The sequence below is a fragment of the Mastacembelus armatus genome, chromosome 7 (genome assembly GCF_900324485.2).
Source record: "Mastacembelus armatus chromosome 7, fMasArm1.2, whole genome shotgun sequence".
In the NCBI taxonomy this organism is placed as follows: domain Eukaryota; kingdom Metazoa; phylum Chordata; class Actinopteri; order Synbranchiformes; family Mastacembelidae; genus Mastacembelus; species Mastacembelus armatus.
The window spans coordinates 26,113,059-26,131,189 of NC_046639.1; the positions used below are offsets into that span (position 1 = coordinate 26,113,059).

The 18,131-nt window shown below is 44.5% G+C and overlaps 2 protein-coding genes across 3 annotated transcripts in view; both read right to left on the reverse strand.

Annotated features, from left to right (window-relative positions):
- Positions 1-1,064: 1,064 nt before the first annotated feature.
- Positions 1,065-11,367, reverse strand: pdpn (podoplanin). Its single transcript, XM_026332620.2, has 5 exons — positions 11,192-11,367; positions 10,933-11,101; positions 3,927-4,370; positions 3,499-3,607; positions 1,065-2,585 (listed from the first exon to the last, which is right to left on the reverse strand). Exons 2-5 carry the CDS (start codon positions 10,994-10,996, stop codon positions 2,579-2,581), a joined length of 624 nt encoding a protein of 207 aa, XP_026188405.1. The 5' UTR covers positions 10,997-11,101; positions 11,192-11,367; the 3' UTR covers positions 1,065-2,578.
- Positions 11,368-12,398: 1,031 nt separating this feature from the next.
- Positions 12,399-18,131, reverse strand: part of LOC113145070 (forkhead box protein J3-like) — a 48,342-nt gene continuing 42,609 nt past the window's right edge. Inside the window, exons 10-13 of one of the 2 annotated variants that reach the window (XM_026331410.1) lie at positions 17,172-17,273; positions 15,842-16,117; positions 15,130-15,231; positions 12,399-14,186 (exon numbers count right to left, since the gene is read on the reverse strand). In XM_026331410.1, coding sequence (XP_026187195.1) covers positions 14,068-14,186; positions 15,130-15,231; positions 15,842-16,117; positions 17,172-17,273 — 599 coding nt within the window. In that variant the 3' untranslated portion in view covers positions 12,399-14,067. Of the gene's footprint in view, positions 14,187-15,102; positions 15,232-15,841; positions 16,118-17,171; positions 17,274-18,131 lie in introns of both variants that reach the window. The other variant, XM_026331409.1, reaches the window with a different exon arrangement.

Below are 18,131 nucleotides of genomic sequence, written 5' to 3' on the forward strand. Positions count from 1 at the left end.
GCCGCACACTCAGCTCATTTTTATGCCTCTGCTCCACATAAAGCAGGCAGTTTATAGAGTCTGAGGAATTAAGCCCAGGCAGAGACCTGAGTGCCACGAAGCTGGCTGAGACTGTCTGTGAATGACTGTCTCAATAGCTGCTTTCCTCAGGCATTTTGCTGGAACATCATGTTATGATAGCTTTAACATGTGTTCATCCACACAAAGGGCACAGTTTCAGTTAGAGTTGGTGAGTTAGGTGTGTGTTTGTGTGTTTCTGAGGGTGTCTGTGTGTGTTTATGTGTGTAATTGCACATGATCAATGCTGGGCTGACCCAGGAAGTGACTCCACCCTGAAGCAACGCACAAAATTCCCCCTTGTTGAAGGGGAGAGAGGGAGCTTCTGGAGAGTAACGTTACAGCCACGGCCCATGGCCGCCCCATCTGCCACTCTCAAAAGACTCCATTGTTCCCAGCAGTCCGAGGCAAGAGAGTGAGCTAAGGAGAGTTATGAAGCTCACTGGTGGGGCAGGAGCTGGGGTGGTGGGCACTGGGCTGGTGCCTAAAACCACATGGAGGAGACGGAGCCAAACACAGAGCATCTCTGTGCGACTCGGTCTACTGCTGGACCCGTGGCTCAGCTTCACAGCACCATATGAAAAACTCCCCAACATGACAGAACAAAAATAACACACCTAACTGTCAGAGAGCTCAACTGACTCCACGCTTTCTGGCCATATTTGGTGCTTTTGTATTTCCCTCTGTTTGGTTTCAAAATCAGAGTTTCTTGAACGGGCCAATCAGAGTGAGCCTCTGAACACGGCCCCCATGGAAGCTTATTAATGATGCGTGTGAGTTGCACTTAGGAATAGAAAATAACTGTCATGAGATTATAACTGTCAAGTATTCTGGCCTGACCCAAGCCCGAATACAGAGCCGCTCAAGAATGTGTTTAGTTTTAGGCGTTGCCATGGCGATCTAACTAACAGGAAATGGCCAAGATTAATAAACAGAAGTTATTTAGAGGTTCTTCATGGACACAGGACAAAGAAAGCTTTCAGTAAACAATTTAGTGAAACGTTCAGTGTATTTTCTTTTTTTTTTTATTGAAACAGCATGAACAAAAACACGACTATTAAATAAAAGGGTCAAACAAATGAAAGACTTCCAACTGATACATGGCAAAGCAGAAGGGAAGACACACGTCATTGCAAACGTTTGCAGTGTCTAAAGTCTATATCACTCATTCAGTGCACATATCAAACAGGTTTGTAAAGCAAGCAGAGCTAAGCTGAGACTTCATTATTTATACACCCATTTAACCGAACAGGGCATTACTGCCTAACGCTGCACATTAAAACTAAGTGCAACTAAAAATTGTCATCCTGTGCATGTGATCAGGGGTTAGCTCAGTTTAGGGACTGAAAGGCTGTTCTGGTAATCTACCTATTAACACAAGTACTATCAATACACTGCCAAGACAATGCTAATACTATGTCTAACAACAAGGAGCTGTGTGTAGCCTTTATTTAAAAAAAAAAAAAGAGCCAGAAGTAATCAAAGCTGTTTGTTTTGGAATGGGTGGCAGGTAACGAGTACAGTCAGTTCACATTAACAATGTATTTTAAAAGTTAAAAGCCTCTTAACCATCTAGAGAATCCCAGAGAGAGTGGCACAAACCCTTCTGCTAAATTTCACAGATATGTATTAGGTTTTTATGTGTTAGTGTCGGAGTGGGCAGAATGTCACATTACTCTTGCAACTGCTGGTGCCTTTACTTCTCCGTCAGTCCCACGCTAGCCCTCAGACTCTATGGGTGTCAAACCAGAACAGCGTCTGCACACGGTGCTTCATACAGCTGATTCTGGCTACGACAGGAAGTGTTTAAACTGGTGCCCAGAGGCCACAACAATAGGCTGAAGACGCCTGAAGATACTGTGTTCTATAATATCGATGTAATATCAGCCTACGCAACTGCAACATATGAGAAAGTCATTAGCTGTGTATTAGATAGCGCCCTTGCATTGTATATACAACCTGTGGAATTTGTAACAGTCTTGTCTACGCTTTATTTTTACAGCTCCAACCTCCCACTCGTATTGAATTTCCATTTGTTTTGTAAGTGTTTTCCATGTTGAGCTTGTTTTCACCAACTTCAATGCAAATATAAGTAAAGTATAATATATCACTTTTAGGGTCCCCCCCCCCATATGTCAGATAATCCCCTACTTCTCTTTCTCTTTTATCAAACTGCATTTGAAAAGCCCCGAAATTCCTTGCGACGTCTTGCCGTCACCTTGATTTGTTCTCTCTGGGTGAGACGGGAAGGACGGAGCCTCTTACATCAGGGGGCCAGGGAGGTAGCGGGGGAAATGAGGATGCTTGCTCATGTGCCCCTCTTGTCTCATACGTTACATACACACAACAAACACAAGCCTGTTCCCTCCTCTTTTTTCGGCAACGGCACAGAGTCCTGGTTGAATTGGTTTGGTTCGGTTCTGGTGTCATGCTTTTTTTTATGATTGGAAATGACGTCACAGTTCAGTAGTTTGGAATTTCCAGACCTTGGGACACTCTTGATATTTTGCTGCTTCTTCCCTTAAGGGCTGTGGAATAAAAAGAAAACAGAACAGTGAAAGTCGTTGCTTGAGCAGATAATTGTAGACTATCGGCCGCTGGGTGGGAGGATTAATGGAACGTCATCCTACTTACAACATCTAGACTATCTGCTGTTCAACCTATTGTGTTGATCGTTTTACAGTGTACAAGTCTTTTATACATAAGTTGTTTAAACCACTGAGCCTGAGGCCTGTTGGCCACATAGACAGACACTGAGTCAATAAACAAGCTCATTCAAAATGAGCCAGATACGACTACTCATCGTCATGAATGACCAATTTTCCTACGAGCAACATTAGACTGTGTGTCAGCAAAAGGAGCAACAAACTCCAAGATTAGTTTTTTTGGGGAGGAACAACATCTGTTACATCTGGGAACTGAGGTAATGACTGCAAAAAAAAAAAAAAAAACCCAACATAATCTGAAAACATCAAATATTCAGAAAACACAACAGAGTTTTTTCTTCTTGTTTTGCCGCACCAGTCGCAAAAGAGAGAGTCATCGTTAGTGAGACGTGTAGCTCGTGTAAAGCAGGACGGTCCATGGGACGATGGTCACTAGGACGGGACTGCCGTTATTCTCGTACTGTCTGCTGTAAATATGTATGTTCAGCACCAGACGCCAATTATAGCCGAAATGCGGTGCGGTTTGTGTTGGCACGTGAGGACGTCTTATCACAGCACAGGAACCGTTACATCACTGCCTGTGTGCTCCTTCATCACAGGATGTGTCAGTGATGACTAAAACCTCGTGCAGTTTCACTCCATATTTAGAGAAAGCCAGGAGTGATGACTCACTGCACAACACTGATGTAACTGTAATTGCAATCACATGGGCTCTGTATGTGTGTGTGTGTGTGTGTGTGTGTGTGTGTGTGTGTTCATAGCTAGAGATACTTACGAGTATTTTCCCATCCTCCTCACCGCGGCAATTACAACGGCGATGACGATGACCACTGCCAACAGAGCACCAATCACGATGCCGACCACCTGCCCGGAGCTCAGGCCCCCTGTGACAGAGGAGGTCAAGGGTCAGCTTTTCACACTAACATAGCAATAAAGACACCAGTTTGCTCTGGATGTTACTACAGTTAGTGCTGATGTGTTTTGATGTTACTGTGTGAAAGCACCTGAGGTTTCATCTCTCTCTGAGAGAACCAGAATAAGGTGTAAAGTGAGAGAAGTGATGTTTGGAGAGATTTAGGGACTACGTGTTGATTTTTTAAAACCCCTTTCTGGCACCTCCAGAGTTTGAGTTTGAGATCACATCATAAAAGTCAAAAAGTGACACCTCATACTACGCCGGCCTTCGTCCCACACATTCCTCACCCTCTGCATCGTCTTCAACGACCACCTCTTCAACAGCCTCTGCCTCGGGGGCTCCCGTCACTTCAGGTTGAAGTTCAGTCTTTGCCTGCTCAGTGGAGGATGTGATTTCCACAGTCAGGATCAGGGGTCCTGGTTCTGTAGTAGCCTCAGTGTCAGGCGCTTCAGTCTCAGGTGCCTCAGTCTCAGGTGCCTCAGTCTCAGGTGCCTCAGTCTCAGGTGCCTTATTCTCAGGTGCCTCAGTCTCAGGTGCCTCAGTCTCAGGTGCCTCAGTCTCAGAGTCAGTGCTGACCTGAACTGTGACAGCTTCAGTCGTGTGAGGGAATGTTTCGGTTTCAGGAGAACTGGGGATAACTGTAACGATCTCGTCTGCCGGTGTCTCGGGTATAACCGAGACTGCAGCCTTAGTGGTCCAGACGTCAAGGACTGAAGGGTGCACTGTTGGGCCTGCAGAGAGCAATTAGAGGTCACAGATGGGTTAACATGTAGGTTTGTAGGAACATAGTCTGTGTTTGTTTTAAATATGTGACCTATACTGTTTATTATCTTTTCTATTTTACACATTCGTACTGAAAATGATTTGTTTCTTTCTAAGGTCTCAAATATTAATTTTAAAATTAAAATATGCAGAATTTCTTGACTACAAAATAAATATAGTTTTGTTCATACTGTATATATTATTGTTCATACTGTATATTATTATTGTTCATATTGTATATATTATTGGTACACAAAATATTATTACTATTATTATGACCACATGTTAATAATTAATGCTTTGCAGATGTTTTTTCTTTGTCATGGTTCATTTTCTGTTAACTGTTAACATTACTGTCTCTCACTGTGTGAGCTAAGAATGACTGAAGTAATCCAGAATAGCGTGCATGCACATTGCCCTGCCTCTTGGAGTCATGTTCATTTCTTTAGCAGAACAAAATGGCAACTGACTGCAAAGTTCTCCAGTTCTCCAGCAAAGGTCAAACTGAACTAGCTAAACGTTTTGATTTTCCCAGACATCATATGTCATGACATTCGTCTTTCTCACGCTCTCGTATAACGGTTCTCCCATCATTAGCACGTGACTACCATGACAGCACGACCACCGCACCCCGTGACCTCATAAAACAGACATCCTTCCTTCATTCCTCCATCCTGTCTTTAGGGCTCACGTACTAGCATGCCACATCCTCTGCCTCATTTCCTGTGCAGGCCGCTAATGCTACAATCAGCTCATGTGCGAGAAGAGCACAGCAAAGCCCGTTCACCCTCAGCCACTCCACATGTGCAGTCACAGGAGGGTGGGGTCGCACGGGCAACGCCTGATCGTGTGGGAAACACTGGGAACGGGTGATTTGCAATTTATTGTAACGTGTAAATGTGCATGTGATTGATCAAGCCTGATTAATTCGAATGAGAATATGTCTTATAGGACTGGCTTCGTCAGAACTCAAGAGGTCTGAGTTCACAGTAAAATGGAGACTCTCATTTTGTGTTTAGTATTGGTATAAAGACATGTATTTATCCCCGTGTCTTTCATCAAGGCCTGGACTATGAAGCAGCCTGTGTTCAACCTAATCATTTCCCTCCAATAACCCTCGCTCCATCTCCCCATGTTCAACATCCTCCCAGCCACAACTGAAAGCTCAGCCTGGACAGGCCTGCTGCAAAATTAAGGAGGTAGATTTCAGTGTGGCACCAAAATTATGGTCTACAGTTAACTTTCCACTGACAAGATGTTGGCCAGAAATCGCTTCTTCTCTTTGGGGGAAAAAAGTTTGAGAAATCTTCTCTCTCAAAAGTTTCCTAGCGCGGAGAAGAGAAACAAGCGTCTGTGTGACTTTTATAAACTCAGAGTCTGACATCACGCTCTCGCTCCAGCCCAGTTTTCCCCAATTGTTCTAAATACGTGAAATAATAGAGAATGCTTTAAAAGGGTTAGAATAACTCTCAATGGTTGGGCTTGTCTCAGCAGCCGGTGCAGTTATTCCCAGTCCTGTACTGGCTAGTGAGTTCATTAGCAACAGACGGGGTAAATATAACACAACATTTGCTCCTGCTGAGCAGAGGGTTAGGGTTAGGGGTTTTCAAACGGAGACTCAGACTGTTTGTTCTGAACATCTGTAAGTGATGATAAAATGCTCTGTGCTTCACAGAGTATGGCTGAACGCTATGTGTAATCACCCTCTCGATCTCCACCAACAATTGTTCTATCATGTGAATAGTTCCCACAATTAGCTCTGAGTAGCATTTCCTCCCCACTGTTCTCACTCTCCTGTGTTAATAGCTGTGATGGTGAGTAACAAAGTCCGACTGCTGCCGTCTACATCCGTTCTCCTCTCTTTTCCTTTTAATCTACTTCTTGCCCATCTTCCTCTCCACGACCCTGAGACTCCCTGAGGACGAGCTTGTTGTGCTGATACCTTTGGGAAAGCTGAATCCCTGGGGAGAAAGGGCGAGAAAGGACAGGAGGGAGGAGGAGAAGGAAAAAGGGTGCAGGGTAAAGTCTGTTTCTAAAGCAGAACCGTGTCCGTTCTGTGGATGTGGTCTGTCTCTGGTTTGCTGGCTTCGCTCACAGCAAGATGTGTGTCTGTGTGCGGGCGTTAGCATGAACCTAAGTGTGTATGTTAATCCTCATGGGTGGTCGTAGCACAGAGTCAGATGTAGAACAGGAACCCTGGAGCTGGAAATGATTGCTGCCAACACGGAAATAACGGTTTCTCTATGTAGCTGAGCTCTGTGTAAATGTTCACTTGCAGTTAACGATGACCAGACACTTAAAACCTAAAGGACATAATGCTCCTTGTGTTAAAACACACACACACAAACGCAAAATCAGAAGCTGTTACATTTGCTCAGCCTTAGAAATGTGTTTGTGATGCATTCAGGTCATTTTAACCACCAACTCTCTCAGATCTATCTTCATGTGAAGAATGAAAAAGCCTTGAGTGGTTCTGCTAATAAGTGTCGAGACAGCTGCCCTACATCTGTTTGTGTTTGTGGACACATTTGAATTCAGAACCATCCTTGTGAGGACATTTTTGGCTGCTACTCTCATCTTGAAAAGGCTGCTTAAGGGGTAGGACTTGGTTTAGTCAGGTTAGGGTCAGGCATTTAATCATAATGGTTAAGGTTAAAAAGAGGGTTAGCTCAATAAGTGTCCTTCCAACGACACAAAGAAAAGCACGAGCATTTTGTGTATGTCAACCTGTACAGTCAGTGGCATTAAATGATTTATTCACAGATTCTCCCTCATTGTCTCAAAGGTTTTAAATAACAGGACACAAAAAGAACAAATTAGGCAAATACAAATAGGAAACAGGCTGGTTTTAAAAGTGCCCCTCAAAGAGTGTTTAGCGATGGGATGCAGACATAGAGGGAGGAATAAAGAGGCAGCCTACAAAAAGAGAGACAGAAAGAGTTGAAGGCAACCATGTGGGACTTCACTCCTGTCTGGCATAAATAAAACCTCCAGAGAGCGAAAGAGCAAAGGAGCGGCACAACAATATTCTGTACCGTGTGAGACGGGAACGAAGGGAGTAGCAGCTTCCATCCATTACAATCCAAATCAGCTATCACTGGGCCCCCCCCCCCCCGTCTGTGTGTGTGTGTGTGTGTGTGTGTGTGTGTGTGTGTGTGTGTGAGCGACTAATTCACAGTCCGAGTGGGAGGGAAAGGATCCGTGCAGATGGTGTGAGGGAGTGTGAATGTGTCCACCTTTGGAGCCCAGGAATGTTTTTGCAGCGCTGGAGGAGGGAAATGTAAGAGACATAGGCGCCCTACCCATCTCACCGCACGATGGTGAGATGCTGCATGGTGCAACCTCCCCCACTGAACCAGTAGGAGTCCACTGTGGAGATACTGGGCTTTGCCATACGCTGCACACTGGGGAGTTTAAGCAGGAGGAGGTGGAATATTCTCCGTCAGTCTCATCACAGATGCAGCACAGAAAGCGTCTGCATTCGTACTGGAAATTATTTTTCCTTGTCCTGATCTCACTTAGATAGGAGGCCATGTCCATGGCCATGTAACGGCCCTTATCCAGGCTGCTCCCACATCAACGGGGCCTTTGACGTAGTTTCAGCAGGTCTTATCAAATTCCTAAAATGTCATGAATCACATTATGATGACAGGAAATGCAAATCATTTTAAAGGGAGCTCAGACTGTGTCTAAGACTTTTGACTCTCCTCTTCTCTCTCCTTCTTAACACCCCAGATAAAAACCATATCCCTGACCAACACAACTTTATCAAGTGACACTTAATGTATTTCTAATCTTGCTAACCTTCAGATCAAACTCCCAGTTGTGTAAGTGTTTCCTTGGTCACTGGCACCGTTTCTGTCCTGCTGTTTTTGCTTCATGTCTCACTCTGCAGCACATGTAGATGCTGGAAATGAGACATTTGTGTGTGTGACACAAAACAATCCACTAGGACGTCTGGTCCAGCTGCTGCTATTGTTTCTGAAGTGATACTCGCATCTGAGTCCTCGCTACAGTCTCCAGTCCTCAGGGCACCGGCTTTGTCTGTGCTTTCACCTCTTTTGAATAAACACATGTTTCTTTTTCCTTTTGAAAGCATGACTGAGCCCTGCTGTTTTTGTGGTTTACATGAGAACATATATGGTACAACTTTATGGTATAAGTACAACATTTGAGCCACTTCTGGAAGTGACCATTGACCTGCCCCTTCAGCGGCCAGATGTGACGAGATGTTACAGGCCCAGACAGAACTCATTAAGAAGGAAACCGAGAAGGGGAGCAGACGTATGAGGGAAGAGGTGGAGTGTTTTATCGCTGATTTGGTGTTTGCGAGTTAAGCAGCAGGCTCAATGACGTTAAGTCGTATTTGTGAAGCACAGATATGGAATGAACCGAAACCCACAATGACAAAGTGAAAACATGTTCTTAGAGCTTTTTAAAAATATATTAAAAATCAAAAACTGAAATCTCTCGTTTAGAAAAACGTTCACACCCTTATTGCATCATTTTGCAGATGCCCCTTAGGCAGCAATAACAGCTTTGAGTCTCTACAAGCTCTGCACATCAAGACATGGGCAGTTTATCCACTTCCTGGCAGTTTATCCACTTCCTGGCACATCCTCTCAAACTATGTCAGACTCAATGGGAAGCATGTGTGAACAGCCACCTTCTAGACTCTGCACAGACATTCTGTGGAGTTGAGTTCTAGGTTGGACCCAAAGGACAGTCAGAGACTTGTGCTGTGAAGCCACTTCACCAGTGTCTTGGCTGTATGTTCCAGGACAGTGTCATACTGAAAGATGAACCACTGCCAAAGTCTTGGTTTGCCTGCACCCATTGCATTTATTGTTCTGTTGGTTCTGACCACTGTCCCTGTTCCCTCAACGAGAAGCTTTGGCACACAGGGCACTGTCCTTTTCAGAGGAGGGTGTGGCGGGAGAAGAATAAGTGAACTGGTATCTTTCAGCTCCCGATTGGCTGAACACACCTGATCCAGGTAACCAGCAGTGGGTGGAGAGAGGATAGGAAGAACAGGGTTGCCCACCCCAGTTCTAGACACATCTCCAGGAAAATGAATGCAAACAAGATACACATGACCAAAGCGAGGAGGAGGACAATTTGGATATTTTTAATCAATTTGCACACTAGGTCGTTATGGGTTATTGGGAACACGTTGATGGGGAAACTAGCATCCAATCAAACATAAATAGAAACTCATACTTTGAAAGAGACTGCTAGGTCAAGAATCATGTTTTTCAAAGTGAACCCCAACGTAAATAAGCCAGGCTTCAGCTCCAAACGGTTAAGGTTGTTGTTTAAAAATAGAGCCGGCCCCAGTCTCTACACCCTCTCTACACCCTCCCTGCCCCAGGGATGCAAACTCATCAAGCTGCAACAGGGGAAAGGGGCAGAGAAGTGGAGAAAGGCAGGGGACTGTTAAGAGACGGGGGAAGGGGGGAAATTTAAGTGGTAGAGCTTGATACCCCACCAAAGATGGCAAAGAGGCGGTGCGCCGCACGGCTCAACGGCATGTGGGTAAAAGAGGGTGGGGCACCTCTTCCAGCTCATTATGTGCCGGGTGCTCTCTGTCCTCCCGTCTCTTGCTCCTCTCCCTTCCATATGACCCTCTTAAATATAGAGCCTCTCTCTATTAATACACACATGTAAACCAGCCCTGCCCTACAGTTCCCTCAGGCCTGAGCAACACACCCCTGCTTCTCCTCACTAACTGCACTGGGCAAGGCAAAGACAGACGCCGGCAAGAAATACCAAAAAGGGAAAAGAGGAAATAAGAGGCAAGACAAAACTGCAACGAAAAGAAAGTAGAAAGACGGTAGTTTAGGCAAGAGAGAGATGAGAATGAGGAGTAAAGTGAGAGGAGGCAGTGGATAAGCTTTCAGACAAATGTGTACGGTGTATATTACAGTTTACAGCTCCCCCGCTCATCCCTTCCTGTGTGTGAGCAGAGTTTTTGGGAGGCTTCCAAAGGATATTCCTTTCTTCTCTTTGCCAGTGCCAAGAATCTGCAGACATGAGGCAGCAGAGCTCCTGATATTACGTCATATTTCCCCTCATGTCTGCAAATCAAAGATTTCCTCCTGTCCAGAGCTCAGGAGTGGTGTGAAAAGTGAGACAGAGGGATGTTGTCTGTCAAATCAACATAAAACATCCATTTAAGTTGCCCCTGCTTGCTAAAAAAAACCTCACTCAAAGATTTGCATTTCTCAGCTAAAGGTGAAACACGTGAGAAAAAGCAGAGAGCTGCCATTTACCACGAGCACTTTCCTGTGGTGATTTGACATGAAAAACATTCTAAATAAGAAAGATTTTTCAAATGAAATGAACTCAATGAAGCATATAAACTAGTTAATGAATAGAGGAATTAACAGTGAGCAGATTTTCCCTCCTGAAAGGAGAAATATTGCTCAGTCAGTCGGGATTCACGCAGACAAAGAGTGGTGTGGCCTGGGCACATGGAGGCAGAGGGAGAGCGAGGACAGAGTGTGCTAACAGCAGGATGGTTACACTTACTTGCATATGTGGAGGCACAGAAAGGGCCAACCAGGGCCAACAGGAGCAGCAGCTGAACATTCATCTTGGTGAAAACTTTTCTCTTCCAGTCACAACCTGTGGGGACTCCCTCAGGCCAAAGAGCACAGCACCAGAGCCCTTGGACACTCCACCGCACACCAGCCAACCTCTTCAGAGGGAAAGGGAACAAAATAGGGCACGAATGAAAAAGTCTTCACAAGAAGTTTGGGGAAAAGATGGGACCTCGGATCCTTTTAACCTGTGAGACAAATGGGCTGAGCTGTGGCTGGTTACTCTCTCAGCTGGAGGAGGAAGAAAAAGGGTGGAGGGATGAAGAGGTGTAGAGAAACAAGAGCAGCTCTGGTCACTGAAGCAACTGCAGAGAGAGAAAGAGAGAGACCGGCACCACAGCAGAGGAGAGCAGAGTGTAAGTGACATGGTTGGTTGGTGGGCTGGGCGGTGGGCAGGTTGGGAGGAGGGTGTCTGCACAGGGGCAGTAAGGTGGTTCAAGCCCTCGTGGTCCGGCCCTGTTTAGGACGTGCTCTCTTTCTTGGTGCACAGCCCTGCTGTTAGCAAAGCCCTGCAATATCACTAGCATGCACTCACTCACTCACACACACTTGAAAACACACATATACAGACCATTAGCCATCGAACACGGGTACTTCAAATCTCTCTGTTGAGTTTATACAGTTAGACAATAAAACCAACAGGGTGGGGGGAGATGCATCTGTCTCAAATAATACTCAGACAGAGTGAAGTGCCAACACAGTGTCTCCAGTGGAACTGAGCTTCAGTCCAGTGACACCCTCACACTTGGCTAGTAAGAGTATAGTCTAAATACAAGCATCTGTGTCGAGCTCCTAAATGATCAATATGTTGTTGCACTCAAATGTGGAGAGCGTGTGGTTTCACAAACACGTTTCCCCAACGAAGAGGTGCCGTAAATATAGTGAGAACATTGTGTGACTTTCACACCGGCAAGCACGGGTGGTCTGTTGAGTTGAACTGTTGCTTGGCACTAGGCTGACACCTGTTGGACTACAAGCTCCAAGGGTCAAAACGGCAGAAATCACCTGATCAAAATGTTAAATTTGGCTCTTCTTCATTTTCTTTTTTTTAGTTTTGTTTTACCTGTAAAAGCTCATTACAAATTTTCACGAGCTCCAACAGGAGCTTTGGTCAGTGTGTTAGGTTTACAGACATGCCGTAAAGCACATCACTGAAAAGGTTCTTCATTCATTTTTCAGACTGTTCCCAACATGCAAGCAGCTGATTAAATAACAACAGCAGATGCAGGGTTAGCGCAGTAAAAATGGTCAATGACATTTTAATAAACACTGAAACAGATTCTAACTGTTGGACCATCACACACAGATTATTTAGGACACACAAAACGTCAATGCTAAAGATGTTTTTTATCACTTATTTACAATATACTGAAGGTATGTACATACTGTATCTCCTGAAGGACAAAAATACTTTCTCTCCATTTGCTGTTTTCTTTTTATCAGTCTGTTTTTCAAGTGCAAACAGAGGAGTAACATACTGTTATGTACAAGGACAACAACACACAAACATACAAGATATATATGCTGGTCACTGTAATACAGTATTTTTCTTTTTTTCTACAACGAGACCTTGTTTCGACCATCAGAACAATCACTGAGATCCGCCAAACCAAACAGCATTTTAAGGTCCCATATTTCACTGTGTACTCACTTAATATACACAAATTCTTTTTTTGTTACTTATGTGTGTTTTTTGAGCTGTACGGAGTTGTATGCTGAAGGAGATCAGGGACGACTATACACACTTGTACACACAGACAAAATTAAATATCACAGTAAAAAAAAAAAAAAGCTGAGCATTTGAAACTTTTGCTTAGTCTTTGATCATTTGCTTGTGTATTTTTTAAATGTCCTTAAATGAAAAGAAATAAAATGTTCACTGTTTTCTTTCCTCTTTCAATATCAAGCTTGTTGTGCAAAAAAAAAAACCCCACTCATCTTCTCCAAAATGAGGCGTCATCCAGCCTTCTTAACACGGTCATCATAGATACGCAACGTCCCAAAATTACAAAACCTTGAAAAACTGAACTGTGTCTCAAAAATCAACGTATTGTTGTTGACAAAGTCCAAGTCTAGTCAACATCTCATGTTCGCTTCAAGTTCTGATGTTGTTTTGAGCTACTAAAAGCTTTTCCCACAGTATTTCATATTAGTTTCTTATGGCAAGAAGGAAGTGAACACTGACTGCACCGTACAACACACAGCTGACTCTGTGTAAAGGACAGAGGAGTGAAGATGTCTACGCATTGAACACCCTGAGAACATGGCACCATGGACTGTTCCGCACGTACGACAATCACGTTTAAAATGAAAAGACGAGCTGAAATTGATAAACTGAATTTGTCTCCAATGTGACAAAACACAAAGAAAGAAAGAAAGAACAGCTTGTGGTGCATAGAACTTTTAGGCAGAAGAAGCAAAGCGGTGCCAGTTGTTGCCAGTAGGCGGTGCTCCACTCAACCATTGCTAACTCAAACAGGTTAACCATCACTTTCTTCCTCAAAAATCCTCCTTTCACTATATAGATGCCCTGTAAAACTATGAACGATGAACGGGCACGAGAATGGAACAGTTGGACCTGCTGAACATGAGGGAAAAACATCTTAAATCATTTTATCTGCGAGGAGAAAATTGGAAAATGCTTCTGTTCATTTTGGCCACAGGTGCTGGAATTGTACAAACACGGGAAGAAAAAGGTTTAAGATTACACAAAGAAAACAATTCACAGACAATTCAACAACACTTTGGTGACTTGTAACCCTGTTGGCACTGGGGAACACAACATGAGACGGTTCAGAGAGCTTCAGATGTCGTTTTGCTTCGGACGATGTGTCTTCACGTCTTGGCTTGGTCCAGTCCTGGTTAAGTCTCATCTTTTTAATGATTGTCTAAAGAGTCATCATCCACTTGTATCAGGAAAAAGGCCGACAAAGTCAGATAATTACTTTCCAATTGTTTCCTGTTGGATTGTCTTCTGTGACACTAGTAACACAGGCCTCCCCATCGTGTCCTGTCTGTCTCCTCATTTCCAGTCTGATGCCTCCGTTTAACTGGTGGGCTCACTCTAGACAATGGAGTCCCAGTCGAAGTCATCCTGGATGTCGTCCGCAGCGAGCATGCGTCTCACCTGGAAGTGTCCCGGAGGCAGCGTGTGCTGCTGCTGGCTCAGCTGGCTGTGATGGCCTGTAAGACGACGTGAGATGAAACTGTCACACACAGCAGTTTAACACTGTCACCATCTAAAAAGTCCTGAAATCATAATATAAAGTATAGAAACATAATAATACGGTGCAAAAAGAAGCTACAGCAGAAGCTTATACATTTCATGATAATGTTTTATTTTTTTGAACATGTTGTTCTCACATCTTAAATGAAATCATTACTTATCTTTATCTTCAGAGTCATATCTAATAATTGTCTTGTCCTGTAAACCAGAACTTCTCTTAAAGGGCACTACAACATTTCTACACAGATAAACAGCCTGGAAGAGCTTTGTGTGTCTAACGTTTGACACACAACTGGTTCAGACTTGTGGCTATAGCTCAAAACAAAAATGCTGCTACATGGATTCTTTTCTCTTACAATAAGTCAAAACAAAACTCACATTTGCACCATGTTTGTGCCTTTGAAACCAGTGTCTTACACTCATTTTGACTATTTTCTGGTGCTTTCCTTACAAAAGAGACCAGACAATAATCAAAACAACAGTTGAACAGCAGTAATATTTCTTTTATTTTAGGTACATTATTATTGAGCTGATGCACCAAAACAGGTGGTGTCCAGTAAGGGGTTAATGTGTGTGGCAGCTTTACCGAAACTGAATTTATGGTTCATGGTCCCATTCTCATTAGTAGATTCACTTGTTTAAAACGTCACATGGGTATTTGTTGTTGTCATCGTGTCAAAGTACTATTATATTATAATCAAACAGTGACAATAACGCCTGTATATGACCACGCACACATGCCGTACGCTGTGCATGACCACGCACACATGCCGTACGCTGTGCATGACCACGCACACATGCCGTACGCTGTGCATGACCACGCACACATGCCGTACGCTGTACATGCCCTGAATTTGCTCTGGCTGCTCTGACCTGTTAAGAGAGCGATGGAGGAGTCACCTGTCATGGTGGGAGCTGTGTTGCTCATTGGAGGCATGTGGGGGTATCCTGGTGGGCCCATTAGAGAGGACATGTTCTGTCTCGAATCCATGTACATGTTCCCTGTGGGGGGAAAAGACAAAAGGGCGATGACGAACTGTCAGATTAGCATCCCGACTTTCACACACACGCATATGTGTGTTTGCAGAACACAAGCTGTCATCATGTGTGCACACGTTTCTGCTGGCATCTTATGCTAAGCTAGAGAAACCCTACAGATTCTGCTGTCACCCAGTGGATTTCCTGCTGGTGAAATATCTACTTGCCTTCATGTTTTTATGTCTTTACGTTTTATTTGCCAAGAACTGACAAAGTCCATAACCCCCTTGTAAATATATAATGGGCAAACGACGGCACAGTGAAAAAAGAAACTGTAATTCAGCTTCAAGGTCTAAAGTTTCAGCAACGTGACAGTAAGCAAGTGCAAAATGTCACAGAGCAAGAGCAACGACGTCTGCACAATTTAAACATACAGGTGCTACGTAATGATGGCTTCATTCTCCTCCACATCATTTCAGAGATAAATATTGTGGTTTTACTCCACTTCATTCTGCATGTGATGGAGCTACAAGTTCATTTGCAGCCTGAAACATTTCATTGGTCGGTTTCCAGTTTTCTACTTTACGCCTGTTGCTGGATGCCTGGTTATGAGTCTGTGCACGTGAACACTGACCGGTGCTGATGTGGTGGTTATGTTGGTTGTGCTGCCCATGCTGATTATGCTGGCTGGCTTTTGGGTGCATCGCCCTGTGCGGCTGAGCTGGGTGCTGCGGCGCCCCTGGTGGTGTTGGGTGTTGGGTGACCTGAGGTTGTGGGTGGGCGGCGCCCTGAGGAGGGATGACCCCCGTAGCTGTGAAGAACTGGTTAATGGAGGAACACAGGTCAGCCATCTGGGCAGTGTCCAGTGACCAGTTGTTAAGCTCAGCCTGCCGCATGCTCTCCTTTAGGCCTGACAGACAGAAAGAGGATTATTATTATTGATATTCTATGTTTAAACCAAAGCACTGCAGTAATATTCCCTTTATTAGCCTAACAATAATACAATCTTAGATTATTCTACTTGTATGCTAAATGCACACAATGAACAATTAATCATCCATCATCTTGACCCCCTTAGTCCTAACCAGGGTCCCAGGGATCTGCTGGAGCCTATCCCAGCTCTCTTTGGGTGAAAGGCAGGGGTCCACCCTGGACAGGTCCCCAGTCCAATTAATCATATCATAAAAATCAACATAAAACCTGTAAGATTTTGTTTGTCAGTGTTGTTCTACTTTAACTACGAGCCAGAGACCAGTGCTCTTCTGACAAATGACCTCTTCACATCTGACACAATGAGAATGAGGCCCTGAACCGGTAACAACGCCTTTTCTTATGTCTTCCAACGGAAGCACCAATGTGTCCTCTGATATTTCTCAAAAATCGAATTCATATGCTTAGTGCTGGGCGACGACAGATACGAGCTGCTCTTTGGAGGTCAGCCAGAGACAGTGGAGGAAGGAAGGCGCTACGGGGTGTGAGGGAGGTCAAGCGCCGCAGAAGGAGAGAGAGAGGCAGCGGGACCTGCCGTCATCATCCATCGTGTGTCGATGTTGTCGTCTCTGTGCGCTGACCGTGATAAGAGGCTGAGCCGGGGCCTAATTGGATTATTCACATCATACAACTGGGAAGGAGGGAGACTGTGTGTGTGTGTGTGTGTGTGTGTGTGTGTGTGTGTGTGAGAGAGAGAGAAACAGAAAGTGGCAGCCTCTCAGATGCAGGGTAATGATGCTTATTAGGCCAGTACTATTACAACAGTGAATACTATAAAACTGTGCCTTAAGGATGAGTTCATATGAAAGTGCAGAGAGGAATCCTAATGATTTAATCAATGTAACCAGCATCACAAGCATTTTATCAATTCTTACTGTGTCAAAACAGGCTGCAGCAGAGAGCGTTATCAATATTCATTTCAGATTCTGTTCACACTGGCGGCACCAGCACCGTTCGTGGTGTGTGCATGTTACCTTGAAATGGGGAGAGGTCTACGTCAGCCCAGTTGTAGCTGGTAGCGATCCGGCAGCTCTCCTTCAACCAGTCAAGGTTGGGGTACCAGTCTGATGACAGGCCTGGAAGACAGCACACACACCTGGTCTGTAAACGGTTGGAAGATGTGAACAATGCACGGCACAATTTCCCAGAGTTCCAGTTAAAACCTTCCAATGGTTGATCTGTCTAACGCCGATACTGCTCATCCTGCGGAGGTCTGCGTGGGGAAAGGCAGGGAACACCTCGGACAGACCACCAGTCTATCACAGGGTCAGATTCACAACACCATTCTGCAATCAATGTTTGAGGGAGCCAGAGAGCCAGGAGAAAGCCCACACAGACACATGGGGAACAGGCAAACTCCCCTCAGAAAGGCCTTGGAACTGAACCGGGTTCAAAACCTTTTTGTTTTGAGGCTCCAGGGTCAAACGCTGCACCTCCGCCCCACCACCTCACAAATTCAAAGGTTTAATTCCAGTCTACAATGACATCAAAACAGAGGAAAGCAGCAAACCTTCACATTTGAGACACTAGATATTAGACATGTTTCAGGATGAACGACTACAGAGATTAACCAAGTGTGAAAGCTGTTAATGGTTTATTTTCTATTAGCCTCCTGGAATTACTATTTGTTTTAGCCACTGAATTAACACGAGGGTAACCATAAGAGACGTAGCAGCATGACGCTGTCAAATGAACCGATTCAGATTAAAGAACAGGGACATATGTGAACCACAAGGTGGCGTGACTTCACACAGAAAAACTGAAGCTCTGCTTTTGAAAAAAAAACCAAAAACAAAAAATGAAGATGCTTTTCACCACTCTCACCGCCACAAACTAAACAACAACACATTCTCAGTTCATGGATCAAAGACAGACGGATCGCACTCGTCCCTCCTCTGCTTGGTTGAGGAGAATACTAACCTACTGGAGACATA

Bases quoted from the DNA above. Each gene is read 5' to 3' on its own strand.
- pdpn (XM_026332620.2), bottom strand. From the start codon at position 10,996: ATGAATGTTCAGCTGCTGCTCCTGTTGGCCCTGGTTGGCCCTTTCTGT. The intron at 4,371-10,932 runs GTAAGTGTAACC...TGCTCTCTGCAG, and splicing joins CTGTGCCTCCACATATGCAA to GCCCAACAGTGCACCCTTCA. The intron at 3,608-3,926 runs GTGAGGAATGTG...CCTCTGTCACAG, and splicing joins CGTTGAAGACGATGCAGAGG to GGGGCCTGAGCTCCGGGCAG.